The sequence below is a fragment of the Oncorhynchus nerka genome, linkage group LG8 (assembly GCF_034236695.1).
Source record: "Oncorhynchus nerka isolate Pitt River linkage group LG8, Oner_Uvic_2.0, whole genome shotgun sequence".
Classification (NCBI taxonomy): Eukaryota; Metazoa; Chordata; class Actinopteri; order Salmoniformes; family Salmonidae; genus Oncorhynchus; species Oncorhynchus nerka.
Genome location: NC_088403.1, coordinates 41,658,815 through 41,676,085, shown reverse-complemented (window position 1 = coordinate 41,676,085; position 17,271 = coordinate 41,658,815). Strand labels below are relative to the sequence as shown.

Sequence of the window (17,271 nt, the reverse complement as noted above, 5' to 3'; positions counted from 1 at the left end):
CACTGGAGGCCAGGAGCGCTGAGCCGGCACCATCACTCCTGGCTGGATGCCCACTCTTGCCCGGCCAATTCTTGGGAGCTGGAATATAGCGCACCGGGCTGTGACTGCGCACTGGAGACATGGCGCGCATCACCGCATAACACGGTGCCCGACTGGTCACACGCTCCCCACGGTAAGCACAGGGAGTTGGCTCAGGTCTAAACCCTACCTCCACCAATCTCCCCGTGCCCCCCCCCCCCCATTTGTTTTTGAAGCTGCCTCTCGGGATTCCATGCTAGCCGTGACCTCCGTGCTAGCCGTGACCCCTTGTATGGTTGCTCCCTCCTTGCTGCCTCCGTCTGCTCCCATGGGAGGCGATCCCTCCCAGCCAGGATCTCCTCCCACGTCCAGGATTCTTTACCATTCAGGATGTCCTCCCACGTCCATTCCTTCTGACCACTCTGCTTGGTCTTTTTGTGGTGGGGAGTTATGTAACGTCCGTCGTTAAATGAAGACCAAGGTGCAGCGTGGTAGGCTTTCATGATTTTTAATAAACTGAACACCCCGCAACAAAATAACAAAGTAGAAAAAACGAAAGTGCGCAGTTCTGTCAGGCAACAAAACAGCTAAACAGAAAATAACTCCCCACAAAACCCAAACTGAAAATCACAACTTATATATGACCCCCAATCAGATACAACAATAGACAGTTTCCTCTGATTGGGAACCACGCATGGCTAAAACAACAAAGAAATAGAAAACATAGAAAACAGAAAACCTAGAATGCCCACCCTAATCACACCCTGACCTAACCAAAAATAGAGAAATAAAAGGCTCTCTAAGGTCAGGGCGTGACACAATAAATAAATATACTGAATAAAACTCACATTCCTTTCAATCTTTGACCAAGATTTTAGCAGAGAAGCATATTCAGTTTATTTAAAAAAAATATATACACCACTCAAGAGGTATGCTTAGATATGCAGAAAATAAACATATGTTTGTCATAGAATGAAGCATAATGATTATGGCTCTATATTGCAGGAAGAAGCTGTTTAAGGTGTTTGACAACCCCCTACAGACCACCCACCAGCCATCCTCATGTACTTCATGCCCTCTCAGATGTGTGTGTGTGTGGGGGGGGGGGGGGGTGGAAGTAGTCAGGGAGCTTAAATACTCAGAGACAGGAAGAGAAGGACATTAAGAATCCAGTCAATTACTTCTCTCTCATTTTTTCTTTATTTGCATTTCTAAACTACATCTCAAACATCAGTGTCTTGTTTAATAGGGCACTCAGCGGAAAACTGAAAATAAAAAGGCACCGTTTCAGTCCGTTTGGTCCCTGTATAGGACTGTATAGCGATACTCGGTCAGCCACCACTGTGAGATGAATCCTTGTACTGCCACATACTGATTAATTTTATAGGTTAAAGGCCAGGGCTCAAGGGGTTAAAAGGTTTTGAAGTGTGTGTGCGTGTGTGTGTGTGCGTTTAGGGTTGGGGAGTTTACATGTCATCTGATTATTTTTTTAAATTGGGACTGTAATCAGTTACGTTACCAGCAAAGACATTGTCTCACCTAGCTATCTTAATTTACTGCAGTGGGCTAAATCAGTGTCACAGAGTGGTTCTTGGTAGTCTTCAACAAATCTACTTTGAATCTACTCACTCACATGGTTATGGGCTTAGAACACCTGTACCATGTCAGAAATAGAGTTGAAATGTATTCCATTTTGAGTTTGCATCCCGATATTACACTTTATATATCACAGAAGACTGAAATATAACAAAGGGACAGATATGACAAATATAAATAACGTTTCGCCCATGAGGCCACTAGTGGGTGATTTGGTCATTTGACTGCAGGAAAGGGCTAAAGGGATACTTCGGGAAGGAAGTTTGTCAAGGAAGCCCTTTATCTACTTCACAAATGGTATTCATGAGTTCATCGGACTCTGGGGAAGTAGATAAAAGGCTTCATTGCCAAAATCCTGAAGTATCCCTTTAAGATGAATGCACCAACTAAGTCTCTCTGGATAAGTGCGTCTGCTAAATGACTAAAACCTACATGTAAAATGTAAGTGAAGTTACTGATGGCAATTTTGGACAGGTAACTAACGTAAACTCACCCCATTCTGTACAAATGTGCGCAACCGCGACATTCAAACGAGGCTGCAAAGAAAACGAATGGGACTGTAGCGACTGTGTTGACTTCAAAGTCTGGGGTGTGAACTACGTTTCTATTCAAGCATTGATCGACGTGGTAATGGCGTTTTAGTATTGGAGAAAAGTTGAAAGAAACTGACCCTTCGTTACATCGTGACGTGTCATGCCGTAACGTACAGCACGCACATAGCAACTATTTCTGTCTTACAATCTCTCTCCACCAGGTGTAGCACTTCTCTCATCGTTTAAAAACAAGAAATGGACAGTGACGGGGGTAAGGGGGGATACCTAGTCATTTTTTGCGTCATCACTGTAAGCGATCATGACTCCCAGAGCCGCTGTTTACTTCTGAAGATCACTTTAGCACCGCCCTAAAAACCCGAGTCAAATTCGACACAAACCTTCAAATAGGTATGTAATGACACATTATGTAAACTCTTTATCGTGTTTTATTTACATTTTAGAGGCGGTAAGGTGATAAGTTGGACAGATCGAGTGCAATTTCCCCACACATCTCCTCTCCTTCTCACTACCACGCATTAGTTTCGCTTCCCCACCCGCCATTTTAAAAAAAGACCCGACGGAGCTCATTGCCTGCTTGAATAATGCAGAAACGGGCAGCTTAGAGGTCATGTCATTAATTTTGTTAGAAAGGGGAGAAATTGTGCTTTACATTGGAATTGACATTACAGTTGATCTGGAAGTATTACGTTTTTGGGGCGCTAAAATGAGGTTCAATTGTACGAACCAAGGCAATGTCCAAAAGTGAGTGAGTTTAAGTTAGTACCTGTAAAGGATTACATTAGTACCTGTAAAGGATTACATTAGTACCTGTAAAGGATTACATTAGTACCTGTAAAGGATTACATTTAGAAAGTGTTTAACGGAGGAGGTTGGGGGCAACGACCAGACTCGCAAAGAAAAATTCCAGGTGCCGAGGAATTTCTCATTATCAGAGCACTGTACCCCTGGCGTCCTAGTGTGTTGTCATTTCTGCGTCTCTCTTCTGGTTGTGTGTAACAGTCTTGCATCCGTCCCTCTCCTTGCCCCAACCTGGGCTCGAATCAAGGACCCTTTGAACACATCAATAACTTGCCTCCCACTATCGCTCCACAAAAGCCGCAGTCAGTACAGAGCAAGGGAAACAATTACTCTGAGCAAGTGACATCACCGATTGAAACGCTACTGGTGTGCACCGCTAATTAGCTAGCCATTTCACACCGGTTACATTCACCCCCCCTTTGACCTCCTCCTTCTCCGTAGCAACCCCAGCTGCTGGGCAGAGCCCAACTGAATGATCCGGGTCAACAGCATCAATGTAACAGTATTGCTTCCGTCCCGCTCTTTGCCCCAATCTGGGCTCAAACCAAGGACCCTCTGAATACATTGACAACAGTCACCCATGAAGCATCGTTACCTATCGCTCCAAAGAGCAAGGGAAACAACTACCTCAAGGTTTCAGAGTTCTGGGGGAACTGGGCACTCCCTTACCTCTGGTGCAGGGTTCCCCAACTGGAGTTTTCTGGGTCCCAAAAATATATTTTACTTTTATTGATGGACATAAAAGATTAAAAACACCAGCAAATCAGCTCCAAGTGATTTTAATTTTGGAAATCCGTTCCAAAGTATTCCCACACATAACAGAGATACTGTATATATGTGATTGTATACAAATGTAAACAAGGTTTGATATATTATATCTGTTTAGGAGTCTTGCGGTCTACAGCATTTGCGTTTTTCAAATTATTTGTAATTTTGTTCCGGCCCCCTGACCATTCGCTCAAGAAAAAAAATCAGCCTGCGGCTGAATCTAGTGGGTGATCCCTGCTCTGGTGTGTGTTAAACTCTGACGCAGCAGATAGAGGTGAAAGGTCATGAGAACTCGTGGTTGCATCCCAAATGGCACCCTGTTCCCTATATAGTGCATTCCTTTTGATGGGCCCTGGTCAAAAGTAGTGCACTATATAGGGAATACAGTGCCATTTAGAACTCACCCCAAGTCTCTCCCTTTCCAGACTCATAAAAAAACAGACAGAAAGATACATATGTAGGACATAGAGCCTCCACATGTGTTACCTTAAAGGGGCCTGAGGGTTGCAAAATTCCTCTATTTTGCCAATAATTCCCAGGTTTTTCTGAAATTCTGGTTGAAGGATTCAAAGTGTCCTGCTTATTCCCCCCTGATTCCAGGAATCTTCCAACCGACTTTTGCAGCCATAGGCATCACAGTGGTTTGATGTAGGATGGAGTTTCCCCTAAGAACTGGTCTGTGGTCAGTTTTATCTATTGCCTTCATGGTGGTTGAAGTTAGGGTTGGGGTAGGGTAAACTGATCCTGTGGTTCGTGACTGTTCAGGGGAACCAAGCTGGTATAGATTAGTACAGACCAGGATGTCAAGGACTGTGGTTGAGTGCATTTTTTAGCAATTCAATTGAATTAAGCATGGCCCGTCCATTTGAAATGTTTCATTGAGAAAATACATAGGTTCAATCTCTAATGGCACTCTACTATAATATAGCCTAGAGCAAAACCTTTGACCAGGGCTCATAGAATGCCATTAGAGAGAAAGTGTCCCTTCATTATAGGTAATCTGTGATGCCAACATAATTTTTCTTTGCCTCTGGGTACAGTTTATTTTAGATTACCTTCTTTAAATACAAATGTATCAAAAGCAAGGAGAGTTGACTACTGCATAATCGCTTAGTACGAATAGCGATCTCAGAGAAGCCAACGAATGGTCCGTTAGACCTGTCAGTCGTAGTCTGTTTTTCAGTCTCCTCAGTCACCATTGGTTGAATCGGCAGACAGGCTTCTTGACGTCACATACCAACGAAGCCCACTCCGTTGTTGGAAGCGTTTGGTCTTGCTGTCTCTGTGCCATTCCTTCCCGCAAGTGGAATATAGATTTCCTTATCTCAATGTTCCATTCCAATAGAATGAAATAGAATATAGAACCGTTTATCTCTTCTCTGTGTTCCAACTGAAACTGTTACATTCATTCTCATACAATGACATCACAAGAGAGTTAACTGGGCTAAATCCATAATTCCAATTCTGGAACCAGAACTAGAACCGTCAGAACCAGAACCATCTCTTTTTTTCCATTATCATCACAGCGTGGTAGCGGAAGACTTCCCCTTGGAAGAGAGCACCTGTCGGAACCTTCTTTTGAGCTCTTGCATGTTGGGGGACTTAGGCCGGGCTAGGTGCAGCCCCCCTCTCCTCTTCTCCCCGTTCCCCCCGCCCAGCGCTCGGCTCACCTCGCCACAGAGGTGCAGGAAGGCGGAGTGGACCCCCTCGTGGTTCTCCCGGGCAGAGACCTCGAAATACGCACCACCCAGAGAGGCTGCCAAAGTCTCACCCTCATCGGCTGGCACCTGGCGGGCACGGAGGAGGTCACTCTTGTTGCCCACCTGGGAGGAGATGAGAGATGGATTAGACCAATGTTAAGGCAATGTCCAGAAATACTTCCAGATAAAATAAAGGTTATCGAGCCACCAGTATGACGAGGACATATGACATATAATTTAATGTATCGCTATGGACACGGATGTAATAGATGGGTAACAGATACTGTATAGTTAAATACTAATAATACTAATAATAATAGGATCCAGCTCCCGTTACTAATAGATGTAATATAACGGTCAGACCCACCAGTATGACAGGTATATTCCCTGCAGGGTGGATGCGTCTGACGTGCTGGTAGAGAGGCTGGATGGTTCTATAGCTGCTGTGATCTGTGATGGAAAAGACCAGGACGTATCCATCCGCCCAGTAGATAGACCTGTTGATCTGCTCCTGACAATAAAGTCCCTCTGCATCGTCCTGGATGGAAGGGTGGGGGGAGGAAAGGGGTAAGGGGTAGATGAGAGGAAAGAAAGAGGGAAAGTCAGTGGTATGTAGCTAGTGATGTGTTTATCCGAACTCCTACAGTAGTCTGCACGGTTATTATTATGGGATTATGGAGCAGACAGAAAGACAACACACACTCTTTATCTCAGGTATAGTCTGTTTACAAGACCAGGCCTTTGAATGGGTGGTGGAAGTGAGTTTGATAAATGAACGGAAGCCTCCCTTAGGCCTGGCACTGAATTATCAAAAACCACTTTAGGAGGGAGAAGAATAATTGAGATATGCCCTGATACTGGATGTAGGCCTGTTCTACTGTAACATCATAACTTCTTACTGGTAGTGAACTAGTGATGAACTGTAAATAAGATGTTTCCACTTGTTATATCCAGACCGGGATAAAATATATAAGCTACCGTGTGTATGTCAAACACCTTTTTGCGATGGAGTCAATACAATGTAATAGTCCCAAAAGTGCAAACTGAGATACTGTTTTATTTAGAGTAACTTTTTGTTTATTGAACCAGAAAGTCCCATGGAGGTCAGAAAACCTATTTCCCATGGGAGACTTGGCAAGTAATTTAAAGTACTTGACATTTGAAAGGATTTCACATATATTTGACCCAGGTCTGGTTACATACACCCTTAGACTGTAGAGAGGACTAGGAGTTACCTGTAGAGAGATACAGGGGCTGTGTTCCAAATGGCACCATACTCCCTATGGAGACCAGGGCCCATAAGGCTCCATAATGCCTGAGACTCCAGTCACTCTGTTATCATTTGGCAAGCGGTATCGGAGCATCACATCTCGGACCAACAGGCTCCGAGACAGCTACAACCACCTGGCCATTAGACTGCTGAACAGCTGACCCTAACTGACTCCTGCACAGACTTGTACCTGTGACTATTTGCACCTAAGAGACAATCTGCACCGTAGACATTATTTGCACTGACTAAGCAAAACCCTCACAAAACCCCACACACACACACACACACACACACACACACACACACACACACACACACACACACACACACACACACACACACACACACACACACACACACCCCAAGCACCCACACACACTCACACACACATACAACACAATCAATGTTGCTGTTCTATTATATACTATTTACAGTATTCCACTGTGTGAACAAGTCACTGCCCACTTTACATTTGTAAATACAGTGTAATACAGTCCATTATTACTATGCTACCTCTCTTATTACTTCCATTACTTGTTATTTTTGACTTGACTCTTTTTATTGTTTTTAATGTTATTGACTGATGTGCTGCATTGTTGAGGGAGCTTGCACATAAGCATTTCACTGCACCTTTTATGCCTGCTTTAAACTGTGTATGTGATGTGACTAATAAAATGTCATTTGATTTGAAAAGTAGTGCACCATATAGAAAAGAGTGCTGGATCAAAATCTGTTGTTCTGCCCCTGAGCAAGGCAGTTAACCCACAGTTCCCCGGGCCCCCGAAGACGTGGATGTCGATTAAGGCAGCCCCCCCCCCCCCCGCCTCTCTGAATTCAGAGGTTGAGTTAAATGCAGAAGACACATTCCGTTGTACAACTGACTAGGTATCCCCACTTTCCCTTTCCCATTCCTTAATGTGCTATTTGGGACTCAGGCCTTGTGTGGCGAGAGAGAGAGACCGACCTGTAGAGAGACGCAGGGCGTGTCCTGAACCTGTAGTGAAACCTGTTCTCCATCTAGATTGATCTTTCTGGAGTACAGGGCCCCTGGGGACAGAGATAAGCAAAACATTACTGACTATGCACAATGGATTGCTATGCAACAAATGTAAAACAGATGTAAAATGTATAAGTTGCCTGTATTATTAGGGTGGGGTGTTTACAGTATAAGTTAATAAAGAGAGACATTTATTGGGTAAACCACTAACGTCTCAGCATCACAGTGCCTACTTCACTGTTTAGTGCCCTGTATAGTGCCCTACACGGGGATGCCGAAACGTTGGTGTTTATCCAATAAATTACTGGGAGCCTATAGAGTGTGTGACTCTCTTTATTTTTAGAGCCTACAGTTAACTCGCCATTAGTCAGCACTTGTACTAACTTTGTTGGGTGTGCGCCAGCTCAGGCTTTTCACTGGGTGTTTATAAGTGAAATTGTTTCTAAATGTGTAGTAAACTAGTATGGGGTTCTTACAAGGTTATAACAATGTGAAATGACGAGTTCACGTTTTATTGTCACATGCACGAGTACAGTGAAATGCTTCACTTGCAAGCTCTACCCAACAGTGCAGTAATCAATATCAAAATAGTATAACTAATACGAAAATAAATATACATAACAAAGAAAAACACAAATATAACATACATATAGGGTGAGTGGCAATAACAAATGTACAAGATTATGCATATTACGCAGGGATACTGGAGTAATTTGAGATAAATATGTACATGTAAGAGGGGATTAGGAGAAAGTGACTGGTTGTCATGGTTCCACCTGTCACCAGAGGGCAATAGAGACCATTCTAGAGACAATAACGACACTCAGGTGTTTTCTATTACTCATTCTGATTTCCCTGTTAAAAGAGCTGTGTTTTCTGTTGTACTTTGCAGAAGCTTGAATTGTTTACTGTGTGCGGTCGTTTCCTGAGTGAGTTTTCGAGACTTAGTGTTTGTTGTTTTTTCCAAGTGTACTGGGATCCTGTGGCTCCCGTTCTTAGTAAAGTATTATGTTTATCCTTAACCACTGATTCCTCGTTTAGTCTCTTCTCTGCACCTGGGTCCAACCTCGCCATGTCACACTGGTAGCAGGATGAATAATGATAATAATAAACCGTATGGCAGCAGCATAAGTGGTAGGTGGGTGAGTGTGTGTGTGTGTGTGTGTGTGTGTGTGTGTGTGTGTGTGTGTGTGTGTGTGTGTATTTTATATGAATGGGACTGTTAAAATGATAAAACCTTACCTGTGTTTGCCTCATAGTCCCCGATGAACCTCTTAGTCAGAAACCTGACTATCAACGCTGTGAATGAAACAAGGAGAAGAATAGTCTCAAATGAGAAACACTTTGAGAATAATAATGTAGTTGACTACATATTTTCACAGTTGCCATTGAAGAATACTGTACTCCTAGTTGGCATAGGCCAACAACATCCTAAACATGGGAAAATATCGATGTACCCTTGATCAAGGCACTTAACCCTAATTACTCCTTTAAATTGCTCTGGATAAGAGTGTCTACTAAATGATTTAAAAAAATATATAAACACCTTGAGAAGAATACTAGAAGGCCACACATCTGTTATAGTCGCTGTAAGAGAATACTGCATGCTACATACTGTATATTTTTCACTGCTGACATAGCCTGCTCCTTAGTTGGCATAGGCTGTCTTCATCCTAAACCAAATAGTACCCTCTTCCCTCTGTACTGCAACTACTTTTCAAAAGTAGGTCACTTTAATAAGGAATAGGGTGCCATTTGGGACATGCGCTCAGCCTGTCTGTCCTGGTCTAGTCTGTGAACGTATACGTCGCCCCCTGGCGAGATTGTTTACCTCTCACTGTTCAACTGGCACACCCGTGTGTAGCCTATCCCAAATACATAATAACATATTTAGGTGAAAATATTAATAAGTAGACATTTTTCCAAAATCGAAATTTGTATAGGCTATATAGGCTACTTGTATGGCCAATCCGTTTGTGCCAAACTGATGCAAATAAAGTATTTCCATTCTAGCATACATTTTATATTAGGACCCGATTAATAAACCTCGATAGATTCATTCAAAGAGTCGGACATTAAAAACCTCCGGACTTTCACGACAACGGTGCGATTCAGACTACATTTGCACACTTCTCGTAAAGCTTGCTCTCCTACCTGTTTTCCCCACGTTGCTCGCTCCCAAAACCACGATCTTGACGTTTTTGTTGGGTACGCAGTCTAGAACGGGATACTCCTGTATTGGAACTAGCAGAAAGTTGCTAGAACCACTATTCATTGTTGTCGGGTCAACAGGAAGACGCATTTAGGAGTCCTTATCGGTCCAGTCTGGGAATGCCGTGCCTCTCTCTTCGTCTTCGTCCCCCCACTGCTAAAACAATCCTGAGCCTCGGGAGCTGAGGCTTAGTGTGTCTCGCCCATGATGATAACTGAAATTATAATCGTCCACTTTGGCTGCTACTCGAAACAATTCTAACTACCACTTGTAGTTCCACTTTATTGAGTGCGCAACAAGTTGACAGAATCCAGTGATTTTGGCGCACCCTGACCAGAACCGTTATTTGACCGTAGCTTTTATATTGTCCCGGTTATTTCACATCGGCTAAGTATACCGAGACAGAGCACCAAATAGTCCACATAAGCCAAAGGGGTTAGAGTAGCCTAGACAAGTCTATCCCTCCTGTTCCAGAGCCCGCAGCAGTGGTTCGTCTAGTGAGAGAAGAGAGACAGAGCAGCCGGAGAGGGATGAGAGAGAAGAATGAGTAGGCTAGAGTTGCTGAAGAGGCACAACTCCGAACTGAAACACGTGTTTTTGTCTCACAAATGGCACCCTATTCCGTAGCCTATAATAGTGCACTACTTCAGACCAGATTCCTACTGGTCCCTGGACCAAAGTAGTGCACTATATAGGGAATAGGGTGCCATGTAGGATCCATATACTTCACCAACTCAAGGTGTCATAAAAAAAATGCACACCCCTCCCCAACATAAAAAATATATATTCACACCACCCTTCCCTTGTACTGTAAAATAAATGTAACACCCTCCCGCCTCACAGAATTAAATCAAAATGATGTTAATACTCACAAATAAGCTCTCGAGTGGCACAGCTGTCTAAGGCAGCTCAGTGCAAGAGGTGCCACTGCAGTCCCTGTTTCAAATCTAGGCTGCATCACATCTGGCGGCGCACAATTGGCCCAGCGTCGTCTGCGTTTGGCTGGGCTAGGCCGTCATTGCAAATGATAATTTGTTCTTAACTGACTCGTCTAGTTAAATGAAGGAAAAAATAACAATACCACAGTTGATGCCACACAGAGCTACGGGCCAGAAGGTTGAGGGTTCGCCAACCACCGCAGTTGAGCTCACGCTCCCTGACTGTTTCATTACTTCACGATCAGAGCCGATTACAGACAATGGTCAACTAGGAGGGAGTCAGAGTATCATCATATTGTTGCCATATTTATAATTATATAAAATAGATGCAACACATTTTACCCCAATAGGTTTCTGTGCAAATCCACCACGCAACCGATAAACAAAACATACCGACTTCAGACACTTCAATAACATGGTTTCTGTTTTCAACACCACAACAAATAGACTATGTCAATCTAGACAAATAGAAAATACATCCCTCCCTTCCTTGAAGGTTTACCAAGTATCGAAGGCTTGGTTTGACAATGACATTTTTTGGTGTATTGTAACAGATGTCTCTTTCACCAATTTTCCAGTGCACAGTTTGGATTGATTGATTGATTTTATTTGTCAATAAATAAATAAAATACTACAGTACCAGTCAAATGTTTGGACACATTCAAGAGTTTTTAGAATAAAAGTAAATACATCAAAACTATGAAATAACAGATGTGGAATCATGTAGTAAGCCAAAAAGTGTTAAACAAATAAATATATTTTATATTCTTCAAAGTAGCAACTCTTTGCCTTGATGACAGTTTGGCAAACTCTTGGCATTCTCGCAACCAGCTTCACCTGGAATGCTCTGCGATCCAACTCATCCCAAAGCATCTCAATTGGGTTGAGGTCAGGTGATTGTGGAGGCCATCTGACGCAGCACTCCATCACTCTCCTTCTTATTCAAATAGTCCTTACACAGACTGGAGGTGTGTTGGGTCATTGTCCTGATATGATAGTTCCACTAAGCGGAAACCAGATGGGATGGTGTATCGCTGCAGAATGCTGTGGTAGCCATGCTGGTTAAGTGTGCCTTGAATTCATTTTTTTTTGTATTGACTGACCGTATCTTAAAGTAATGATGGACTCGTTTCTCTTTACTTATTTGAGCTGTTCTTTCCATAATATGGACTTGGTATTTTACCAAATAGGGCTATCTTCTGTATACCATCCCTACCTTGTCACAGCACAACTGATTGGCTCAAGCGCATTAAGAAGGAAATAAATTCCACAAATTAACTTTTAACAAGGCACACCTGTTCATTGAAATGGATTCCAGGTGAGTACTTCATGAAGCTGGTTGAGAGAATGCCAAGAGTGTGCAAAGTTGCCATGAAGGCAAATGCCAAGAGTGTGCAAAGCTGCCATGATTTTGATTTAACACATTTTTGGTTACTACATGATTTCATATGTAATTTCATAGTTTTGATGTCTTCACTATTATTCTACAATGTAGATAATAGTAAAAATAAAGAAAAACTCTGGAATGAGTCGGTGTGTCCAAACTTATGACTGGTATTGTAAATCTACACAAATAATTGTAAAAGTGACCGGGATTGCACAATAAAGTTGGGAATTTATTTCCATTTAGGTCCCTACTTTGCTTCAGCGTATGCTACACTAATATAAGGACTAAATGCCAGTCTAATTTACACATCTCTATCTGGCTTTTGGAGGGAACGTTATTTTTTAATTGGAAAGTTAATTTATTTTTTGCTGTTGAGATTTAAATCAGCACATCACTTCAATGTTGCTTTAAATCAGTGTGCACATGTGTATTGTCTTTCTCTCTCTCTCCCTCAATCCCATTCAAATTATATCCAAAATAGATAATCCTGTTTAAAATCGACAGATATACTACGGTTCAAAAGTTTGGGGTCACCTAAAAACATATATATATATATATATATATATATATATATATTTTTTTTTAAAGCACATTCTTTGTCCATTAAAATAACATATAATTGATCAGAAATACAGTAAAGAGGTGACTCCAGAATGCATGCCTTCTAGGCAGAGTTCCTCTGTGCAGTGTTTGTGTTCTTTTGCCCATCTTAATCTTTTCTTTTTATTGGCCAGTCTGAGATATGGCTTTTTCTTTGCAACTCTGCCTAGAAGGCCAGCACCCCGGAGTCGCCTCTTCACTGTTGACGTTGAGACTGGTGTTTTGCGGGTACTATTTAATGAAGCTGCCAGTTGAGGACTTGTGAGGCATCTGTTTCTCAAACTAGATACTCTAATGTACTGTACTTGTCCTCTTGCTCAGTTGTGCACCGGGGCCTCTCACTCCTCTTTCTCTTCTGGTTAGAGCCAGTTTGCACTGTTCTGTGAAGGGAGTAGTACACAGCGTTGCAGATCTTCAGTTTCTTGCCAATTTCTTTAATTGAAAAGTCTTAATTTCTCAGAACAAGAACAGACTGATGAGTTTCAGAAGAAAGTTATTTGTTTCTGGCCATTTTGAGCCTGTAATCGAACCCACAAATGCTGATGCTCCAGATACTCAACTAGTTGGGACACAGAAGTGACGGTTGCTGGTAATGGGCCTCTGTACGCCTATGTAGATATTCCACTAAAAAAATCTGCCGTTTCCAGCTACAATAGTCATTTACAACATTAACAATGTCTACACTGTATTTCTGATCAATTTTATGTTATTTTAATGGACAAAAAAAATCATTTTCTTTCAACAACAAGGTCATTTCCAAGTTACACTACCGTTCAAAAGTTTGGGGTATGTCCCAGCCTACGTCTTCAGGTAATAATTTCAGGTAATAAATTCAATGCAGTTTTTAGCCTTATATTTAGCTAATGAATGATGTGCTATGCATAAGCTTCTAATGTATAGCCTCAGTATCTTGCGCTATATGCACCAGGTGCTCTGCTGTCCTCTCTCCTTAAAAAAATGCTCTTTAGCTCTTGGAGTCTTAGGAAAAGCTAGACTAGAAATGGCTTGCTGGAATAATTTATTTGTAGCATTTCTTATACTAATAGACTATTGGAAGAGGGATGCAAGCTCTTGTTTGGTGAATGTTAAGTACCTCAGTCAATAGAACTCACAGCCACGGGCAGGGAAGTTTGAAAGAATTGAGAATTGGGGAGTTTGAAAGAAGAGAGAATGCAGAATGGAGGTAGGCTAGAGCAGTTCTTTGTTCAGACCTGTAACCATTCAATCTTTGTGAAGAGAAAAGAAAGCCATCGGCATCTAATTCTATATTATAAACTGGGTGGTTCTAGCCCTGAATGCTGATTGGCTGAAAGATGTGGTATAAATAACATTTAAAATTTTAAAATCAGACTGTATAACACCTGTATGACAAAACATTAAATACTTTGGTAACCAGTTTATAATAGCAATAACACACCTTGGGGTTTTGTTGTATATGGCCATTACATCACGGCTAAGGGCTGTATCCAGGCATACCGCATTGCGTTGTGCATAAGAACAGTCCTTAGCCACGGTATATTGGTCATATACCACACCCCCCCAGGACTTACTGCATAATTATTCAAGCATGTCATTACAATGATGAAGATCAGGACAAATAAACATTTGTTGAAAGTGAGGAAGGAATGAAGCAACAAACGAGAAAGAGGAGGTAGGCATGCCACACAACATTAGGGGAAATATTATGAAAAGGTGTGCATGTGTCAGAGTACTAATTATACAAATGTAAAATAAGCCCTATTATATTTCCAAATTAAAATCTAAATCGCTAGCCTAAAATGAACTTTGTAGGCACATGTCCTGCACCAGCATCACATGTTTTCTCCCAGGTTCATGGTTTGAAAGAGGTTTGTAACTGCATTCCATATACAGTATCAGTCAAAAGTGTGGACACACCTATTCATTCAAAGGTTTTTCTTTATTTTCACTATTTTCTACATTGTAGAATAATAGTGAATATATCAAAACAGTGAAATAACACATATGGAATCATGTAATAACCAAAAAAGTGTTAAACAAATGAAAATACAGTATATGTTAGATTCTTCAAAGTAGCCACCTGTTGCCTTGATGATATAGGGGTGGTATACAAAAGATAGCCCTATTTGGTAAAGACCAAGTCCATATTATGGCAAGAACAGCTCAAATAAGCAAATAGAAACGAAAGTCCAACATTACCCTAAGACATGAAGGTCAGTCAATCCAGAAAATGTCAAGAATTTGAAAGTTTCTTCAAGTGCAGTCGCAAAAACCATCAAGTGCTATGATGAAACTGGCTCTCATGAGGACCGCCACAGGAAAGGAAGACCCAGAGTTACCTCTGCTGCAGAGAATAAGTACATTAGAGTTACCAGCCTCAGAAATTGCAGTCCAAATAAATGATTCCCAGAGGTCAAGTAACAGACACATCTCACCATCAACTGTTCAGAGGAGACTGCGTGAATCAGGCCTTCATGGTTGAATTGCTGCAAAGAAACCATGACTAAAGGACACCAATAAGAAGAAGAGACTTGCTTGGGCATAGAAACATGAGTAATGGACATTTGACCTGTGGACATCTGTCCTTTGGTCCGATGAGTCCAAATTTGAGATTTTTGGTTCCAATCACTGTGTCTTTGTGAGACGCAGAGTAGGTGAACGGATGCTCTCTACATGTGTGGTTCCCACCGTGAAGCATGGAGGTGTGATGGTGTGGGGGTGCTTTACTGGTGACACTGTCTGTGATTTATTTATAATTCAAGGCACACTTAACCAGCATGGCTACAACAGCATTCTGCAGCGATAGGTCATCCCGTCTGGTTTCCGCTTAGTGGGACTATCATTTGTTTTTCACCAGGACATTGACCAAAATACACACCTCCAAGCTGTGTGAGGGGTATTTGACCAAGAAGGAGAGTGATGGTGTGCTGCATCAGATAACCTGGCCTCCACAATCACCCGGCCTCAACCCAATTGAAATGGTTTGGGATGCGTTGGGCCACAGAATGAAGAAAAAGCAGCCAATATGTGCTCAGCATATGTGGGAACTCATTCAAGACTGTTGGAAAAGCATTCCAGGTGAAGCTGGTTGAGAGAATGCCAAGAGTGTGCAAAGCTGTCATCAAGGCAAAGGGTGGCCACTTTGAAGAATATAAAATATATTTTCATTTATTTAACACTTTTTGGCTTACTACATGATTCCATATGTGTCATTTCATAGTGTTGATGTCTTCACTATTATTCGGTAGAAAATAGTAAAAATTAAAGAAAACCCTTGAATGAGTAGGTGTGTCCAAACTTGTGACTGGTACTGTAATACAGTATAATACAGTACAGTAATACAGTCCACACTCAAAAAGATTAACTTGCAAGCTAGTTTCATTTACTTACCCAATGGAATGGAACATTTGTAAAATGCAGGGAAAATATTCACCCTGATAGGTAGCTTATTCTTTAGATATTTGGGGCTGCTGGTGAACCATGATGTGCAGGCATAATCAAAGTGACACTGGACTAGCACACCTGCCACAGTTTTTAGGATGTCTATAGCTAGGTTTTCATCAAATTGGCAACATATTTTTATGTGAATATTGTCAAATCTGCATGTAAACGCATGTAAAGCGCATTATGAGAAAAAAAAGATATAGCTTGTATAAAGAAAGGAAGAGAAGCTTATGCCTATCCCCAGAGAGATAGAGATATTCTAGCAGCATGCGACCACAGTGACTGAGTCTGCTATATAGTTATAGATTTACAGAAGAAGGTTCATTGGTTATTTTTTGATTAGCATATTTTGTATAAAGATAAGCATTATATTGTTAGATTATAGGAGAAACTCTGGTAGGCCTGAAACATTCTTCCTCAACTCCATTTCAACTGTCAGAGTAAGTTGGAGCATTGGTGAGGCACTGCCTTCCTATCATAGGCTTGCAGTTGCTAAAGCTTAATAATGGCCACACCACACCACACCAAATCTTCACAAAAATGTATACACTTTATTAGGATAATATCAAAAGCAGGCTATTATATTGCGGCAAACACAGCATTACAGTTGGAACTTAACTTAGCCAAAGAAAATGCTCAATATAATGAAACAAAACAATTACGAACTGGTTTAAACCTTCACAAAAGTTTAGAACAGGCAATATTTCAGCAATTAGCAACAAATGCAAGTGCCTACCATACCCAACAAATGACAGAAATAGGCTGATGTTATTTATTTTACAACAGACCTAGTTAAAACCTATTTTAAACTAAATATGGAGCACACAAATCAATTTAATTTAGCCAATGAAAATGTCTTAACAAAATTAAACAGAACAGGTTTTGCATATTTAAAAACTGGTTTCAATTAACAAATAGTCTTAAAATAATAACAATTATATACAGCAAAAATAATGATTCAAAAAAATGATAAATAAATGTAAGTTTCAAAATTCCATCCTTCCTGAATA

General features: G+C 41.4%; 1 protein-coding gene across 2 annotated transcripts; it reads right to left on the bottom strand.

Moving 5' to 3' along the window:
• Positions 1-510: 510 nt before the first annotated feature.
• On the bottom strand, positions 511-10,463 carry LOC115133744 (ras-like protein family member 11A-like). 2 transcript variants are annotated; one of them, XR_010464547.1, is made up of 6 exons: positions 9,856-10,463; positions 8,944-9,000; positions 7,669-7,751; positions 5,802-5,972; positions 2,998-5,557; positions 511-2,953 (listed from the first exon to the last, which is right to left on the bottom strand). XR_010464547.1 is itself a non-coding variant. In XM_029667228.2 (5 exons), exons 1-5 carry the CDS (start codon positions 10,001-10,003, stop codon positions 5,255-5,257), a joined length of 762 nt encoding a protein of 253 aa, XP_029523088.1. In that variant the 5' UTR covers positions 10,004-10,463; the 3' UTR covers positions 511-5,254. The 2 variants fall into 2 exon arrangements, 1 of the variants encoding a protein (XP_029523088.1); XM_029667228.2 differs by having other exon boundaries at positions 511-5,557.
• Positions 10,464-17,271: the final 6,808 nt, after the last annotated feature.

Excerpts from the sequence above, each read along its gene's own strand:
- LOC115133744 (XM_029667228.2), bottom strand. The coding sequence starts at position 10,003 with ATGCGTCTTCCTGTTGACCCGACAACAATGAATAGTGGTTCTAGCAAC. Across the intron at positions 5,973-7,668 it reads CGCCCTGCGTCTCTCTACAG|GACGATGCAGAGGGACTTTA; the intron begins GTCGGTCTCTCT and ends CCTTCCATCCAG. Across the intron at positions 5,558-5,801 it reads GGAATATACCTGTCATACTG|GTGGGCAACAAGAGTGACCT; the intron begins GTGGGTCTGACC and ends ATCTCCTCCCAG.